Genomic DNA, 6,563 nt, shown 5'->3' on the forward strand with positions numbered 1-6,563 from the left:
TACCACATTTTAGACCGTGCATGTCTTTGTCAGTAGGTAAAATTACAAAAACAGCAAGGGATCAAATACTTATTTCCTTCACTGAACAGTACATCCTTGCAGTAACCTACAAACCATAGCTGTGCATCATGTTCACTTGTACAGTGCATGTTCCATAGGAAAATAATACTGTTGCACTGTTTCACATATTAATAAATAAGCCCCTTTCATTTTTTTTTTTATTATAGCTTTATACATAAGGAATCCAATTTATGAAGCTTGCACAATAAATGTGTGTCTGGACTTCAAAATGTGAAGCTTTTTCTTAACTATTATTTTTTTTATAAAGGTCATAGTTAGGTATGAGCGGACTTGAACTTTAAAGTTTGGCGTTCGTACCGGACAGTTACTGTCTGTTGCTAAATGTCGAACACGGGCTTTCCCCAGAAGTCCATTGCAGAGAAAGAGAGAGAGAGAGAAAAAAAAGACACAATATTTTCCAATTCAAAAGCCCGGGTCCCACTGTTTTCAATGGGGTTCTGATTCAAGTTCGGGTACAGTTTTTGTACCCAAACCAAACTTTCGAATAAAGTTTAGGTCAGGTACCAGAACCCAAACATCCATGGGTCCACTCATCCCTAGTCATAATTTTTCTTTATAAATAGATCTCATGCGCCTTCATGTAGTGCCATTTTTTTGTTTTTAGTAGCAAGGACAAAAAATTTCAATATTGTGTCAAACAAGGGGGATTAAGTTTCCACCATCACTGCTTGCTGAGTTACCAGGTAATATTAGGCCACGTTCAGTATTTAGTCAGTATTTTACATCAAGATTTGTAAGCCAAAATCAGGGGTGGAACAATCAGAGGAAAAGTATACTAGAAACACATGCACCACTTCATTATTTTTTACCCACTCCAGGTTTTGGCATACATATACTGATCGAATTACTGACCAAATACTGACCGTCTGAACGTGGCCTAATAGAAATACGTCACCACTTCTGCAGTTCTCACCCACTCATGATTTTGGCTTATAAGTACTGATGTTAAATACTAACCAAATACTGAAAATGTAAGCGTGGCCTTATAGACAATGAAATATACAGATAGTAAACTCATATGGGGCTTCTTAACTTTTTCATAAAAATCCATGCAAATAACATGTTAGGAAAATATAGCTTTAATTTAAAGACATATAAACAGTTTTGGTACAGAACAGACGTGATGCTGTAAATCCATTGATTTTTTTTCTTCTTACATTGTTTTTTTTTTCCAAATAAAACATTTGCATTTTGCTCGCTATATACAATGAAATATCACATGGACATTCAGTGCTTACATTTAATGTCTTGAGAAGCAGACTGAGGCTGGTTATATGTTAACTACACAACTCAATAATCAGAAATTAAATTGATGGAAATATGAGGCTAAAGTTCCTAGCAGAATCTGGGGATCGTAATGCTTAATAATCCCTAGCAAATAAATATTATACCACGCCATAAAGGGTATTGCTAAATCTGCTCCTGTGGAAAATCTGTCACTACACTTAAAAGTTATGTTTTAATTCCATCCAAGCAGGGACAAAAAAATAAGAGATACAGCTAAAGAGAATGAATAAATAAAGAATATATCACTGTGCTACATCTCCAACCTAAAACGGATATTAAGCTAGATGCAAACTGAACAGTGGGGGACCAATCTGGCTCTTTTAGACATTTAGAATGACATATAAACCAAGCAATCCTTTGTAAATATAAAAGTGAAAATTCACAGAGACAAGCATTGTGTGTTATGATTGTCAAGTAAGTGCATATATCGTCCATAATAAAAAAAAATAGATCCAAATATTGTGGATGATATATCACTCACACACACACTAAATACAGCAAATAGTAAGAAACCTCTCACAAATGCAACCAGTCATGGTTGCATAACACCTTGCATCATGTGTAATATTAATGAATCTTTGCTTGTAAATGAATTGCACTTCTTGTTAATCCCTTTTTAAATCTCTCCCTTACAGCTTGAGGTACGATAACATACATTCAGTGTATCAAATTTGTCTCTTTTTTTTTGCATTTCAATAGAAATATAGAAAGGTTACATTTATTTTATGCAAATGGTATATGACAATAAAACATTAAAAATATATAATATATATTATTTTTCAGTTCTGGGCCCCCTGCTGGGTATCAACTAACCAACATCTTTGATGCATTTGGTTTTTGCAGGTGAGAGACATAAGTTGTACATGTGTACCAAACAGATAATGACTTCAGTAAGTAGTAGTGCTATATGCAATATGTATAAAAAAAACTTTACAAGTTTTGTTGCTTTAAGTAAAAAAGCTGTAAAGAGATATTTACATATATATTACTATATGGTATAAATTAGTGGTCCTTCATGATAACCATTACCAACACATTGTGTTACTTGTAATTTCCATCCTCCAACATGTATTGATCAGGAAAAAAATCTTTTAAATGTTAGAAATCTCAATTGGCTTTTTATCAAGTATATGGAAGTCAATTTTGCCATTTAGTGGGATTTGAACTTCCAAGTTTTCATTTATTCTATGATCTTTCTTTCCTTTTCTCAAGCAAATATACATTGCCATCAGAGTGACAAGAATGACAGATCCCAAACAAAATACTGATAGAGTGACGAGTGTAGGGACACAGGAATCTGCTTCAATCTTTTTATGAGTAGGCTCAATTGCTATTTGTGGTTCTTTCTCTTCTATATTGATATCAGGATCTTTCTTTAACAAGTTCTCAATGTAGCTCTCATTGCTTACAGTATCATTGACAAACAAATTGACCATAACTGTGGAGAAAAGCGGTTCGGGATAACCATGATCAGTTACTTTTACTAGCAATCTATATAAGCCATAGTCATCCCTCATTAAGGCCTCCTCTAATGTTATGTTACCTGTTTTGGAATCTATCCTAAAATATTCAGGTCTAGGCCCCCTCCTTCCTATAATACTGTATGCTATGACTGCATTCATCCCTGTGTCCTTATCAACAGCATACACTTCAGTAACAGGAGAACCAGGTAGAGTTGAAGGAAGGACCAGAAGATATGACATATTGGACTGTGGGAATAGGACCATTGGGGGGTTGTCATTAACATCCAGAAGTAATATGGTTATTTTAGCTGTAGAAGACAAAGTAGGGTCACCGCCATCAGAAGCTTCGACCCAAAGAGTATAAGAACTCTGTTGTTCTCTATCCAGTGATACCTTTGCTCTCATGAGTCCTTTGCCAGTGTCGATGACAAAAATGTCACTTCCATTCACTATAGAAAGAGCTATCCAGCCATTCTGTCCAGAGTCAGCATCTGTGACGCTAATTACTCCAATTTCACCAAAGCCCGGAAAGTTCTCAGGAACAAAAAAACTGAAATCTTTGCTGATGAAACGAGGACTGTTGTCGTTTTTGTCTAGAACTGTAATATGAACAGTGGCTATGGATTCTCTTGGAGGGTGGCCAGAATCTTTTGCTTTAACAGTAAACCTGTATTTCTCTTTTTCTTCACGATCCAGCATAGTTGTAACTGTAAGAATTCCAGTTTGCTTATCAAGAAGAAAATATGCAGGTGCATCAGATCCCAAAAAGTAAGAAACTTGACCTCTTTCTCCACTGTCAGCATCAGTAGCATGTAACTTGGCTAAAAAAGCATTAGGTTGGTTGTTTTCTTCAATTGTGACTTCTATGGTGGGTTGTGTGAAAACAGGGGCATTGTCATTCTCATCAAGAATATACACTTGCATCGGTTTCCTAACTTTAGACCCATCCAAACTAAGTGCAACCACTGAAATATTATACATGCGTTTTGTTTCATAATCTAAAGTATTCGCAGTCTCAAGCAAATATTCATTTGTATAGGTTTTGTATGCAGAAAGTCGGAATGGTCCTTCTCCTTCTAAATAACAATTCACCTTGTACCTGCCATCAGGATCTTTGATAGTAAAAAATGCAATAGGAGAATTAACAGGTTCTAACTCCTTTAAATAGACAATTCCATTTTCTTCATTTGCAATATAGCGGGGTACAACCTCAGGTGGTCGGAGTGCCACTTTAGTAATGGAAATGAATACACTCATAACAGCTGGGATGCAGCCTGGACCATTGCCAAGTATTGTTAATTTGTGTTGTTGAATGGTGTTGCCATCTACTTTTTTGAAAAGTTTTATTACTCCTGTATTTTCATCCAAATAGAAAAGTTCTTTTGAAGACGGTGGAACACGTTCGCTGAAGGCATACGTAATTATTGCATTGCTACCTAGATCAATGTCCACTGCTTGTACCTTGGTTACTTTCATACCAACACTTGAGTTTCCAGGAATAGTCACATTAATAGTAGATTCACTGAACTGTGGACAATTATCATTGACATCACTAATGAGAATAGAAAGTGTAGCAGATCCTACAAGGGGTGGGTTGCCGCCATCTTCAGCAATAATTATAGTTTTGTACTCAGACTTGACCTCTCTGTCCAAGGTCCCCATTATTATTAGGTAAGGTGTCCTTTCCCCACTCTCATTCTCTTCCACATCTAATGTAAAAACACCATAGTAGTCCACTAACCTGTAGGTCTGGACCCCGTTCAGTCCTCCATCAGGGTCATAAGCTGGATGCTCTATAACCAGCCTTGTGTTAACAGGCGCATTCTCTGGGACAGTAATATAAATCTGTACTACTGGAAACACAGGAGCGTTATCATTCACATCAATGATGGCAATCTTTACTTTGATGAGCCTAAAATATTCCTGTGGCAAAATGATTATATCAAGGAGAAGGACACAGTCCTGAACACCAGGGTTCTGTGGGCAAAGAGCTTCTCTGTCCAACTCCTCTGCTGATGTGTATAGCTCCCCCGTGCTGTTATCAAGCGTCACATACTTCCCACTTAGCCCTTTAGATGCCAGGCTGAATGAAAGAGGGGGGTCAGTTAACAGACCAAGCTGCAGATCACGCACAATGTTTCCAATGAGAATCCCCTTGGGTAATCCTTCGTGTAGCATGTATAGCAATTCAGAAGCTGTGCTGTAACTTGCTGAACTAATTGTGGGTCCAGTCAAGGGAGCAATCAGGCACAGGAACAAAAAGTGCTGAAATAAAAGACACATATGTGTATAAATACAGACACCACAATGATGATAAATAATAATAATAATAATAATAATAATAATATTGCCTGGCATGTTTGTTGTATGATACAATGATAAATATAATAATACTCTTACCTAGCATGTTTTCTATATGATACCACGTAATACTACTACTAATAATAATACTCTTGCCTAGCATTTTACTGTATGATACGATATTATAATAGCTAAAATACAATCATAAATATTTTCTATAATTAAGGCTAAAATTGATCACTTAGATCTATAATAAATGTAATATTGATATAATCTTTTCACTATGCTTCGGTCATCACTGTATGTGCTTTGTAAATGACATTTATTCCAGTATAACACAACATCCTTCACAATTCACACATCATGGTTAGAAATTACACAGAGCTGTCCAAACATTGCTAAAACAACTAGTTGCACAGTATTTGTGCTGTTAGATCACCTACCTGTACATGGCTTAGACTGGTCCTGGTTGGACTGGCTTGTCGCCCCATATCCAGGTTAAAAGGCTTTAGAAGCCAGCTCAGTACTCCTGTGTGCTGTGTGATCCTTTCATTCCCTTGGTAGTTTAATCCCAATGAAACTGCAGTCATTTAGTTCCTGGTGTTAAAGACACAGACACTCCCTCTCTGCTCATGCAAATCTCTGGACAGCCTCAGCCAATAGCCACAGATGCATCAATTAACAAAGCGTTCAAAAGGGATGGTCTACTGCTGACCGGACCATGAAAAGCAATATTTGGCTTCAAGAAGAAAGTGTGCGCAGACTTATAGAAAACTTAGACGGAACATAAATTGTAGTTTGAGTGCAATACATAGATAGGATATATACTGGGATCAACAAAGTCATAATCATTTGTTTCCATGGTGCACACTGATAAATCACCAAATCTTGCTACATTATATACTAGCCTAAAGTAAAACTATAGATAATGTCAAGTATCAAAGAGCAGCTGTGTGTGTATATATAGATAGATATATATCTATATAAATAGACATATATATAAATATATATATATATATATATATAATGTAAGCATCTATCAGTCTAGCTATATATCTTTATATCTATACTTATAAATATAGATATGTCGAATGACACATATGTTGATATGTAGCAGACCTGAGAAGGTGATTGCCTTTGATTTCCGATAGTACTGCAGGTAGTCCTAATACAATATCTTAATTTGATAAATTACAACTCTGCAGCAATGAGGTAGTTACATAACAAATTAGGCTCTGCTGGATCCATATATGAAATAGAAGAGAGCTGACTACATCTGGATAACTAAGTCTCACCTGCTGATATCTGCTGTGCATCAAAAACTGATGACAGTGCACAGCACAGCCCTCCCTCCTACTCACAGTATGCTGGCTTGTGTGGTCATTCCATGTTTTAATTCCTTTCTTGTTCTGCAATTGCTTTGGCTGGAAA

The 6,563-nt window shown here is 36.3% G+C and overlaps 1 protein-coding gene across 1 annotated transcript; it reads right to left on the bottom strand.

The window, feature by feature from the left end:
• Positions 1-1,176: 1,176 nt before the first annotated feature.
• Positions 1,177-5,761, bottom strand: PCDH20 (protocadherin 20). The gene is made up of 2 exons (XM_073663949.1): positions 5,576-5,761; positions 1,177-5,096 (listed from the first exon to the last, which is right to left on the bottom strand). The coding sequence occupies exons 1-2, from the start codon at positions 5,720-5,722 to the stop codon at positions 2,460-2,462; spliced, it is 2,784 nt and encodes a 927-aa protein (XP_073520050.1). The 5' UTR covers positions 5,723-5,761; the 3' UTR covers positions 1,177-2,459.
• Between the last annotated feature and the right edge of the window lie 802 nt (positions 5,762-6,563).

Source organism: Phyllobates terribilis, unplaced genomic scaffold (assembly GCF_046119375.1).
Source record: "Phyllobates terribilis strain yellow unplaced genomic scaffold, ASM4611937v1 Scaffold_2__4_contigs__length_985480577, whole genome shotgun sequence".
Lineage (NCBI taxonomy): Eukaryota > Metazoa > Chordata > Amphibia > Anura > Dendrobatidae > Phyllobates > Phyllobates terribilis.

Excerpts from the sequence above, each read along its gene's own strand:
- PCDH20 (XM_073663949.1), bottom strand. The coding sequence starts at position 5,722 with ATGACTGCAGTTTCATTGGGATTAAACTACCAAGGGAATGAAAGGATC. Across the intron at positions 5,097-5,575 it reads CCAGTCTAAGCCATGTACAG|CACTTTTTGTTCCTGTGCCT; the intron begins GTAGGTGATCTA and ends CTTTTATTTCAG.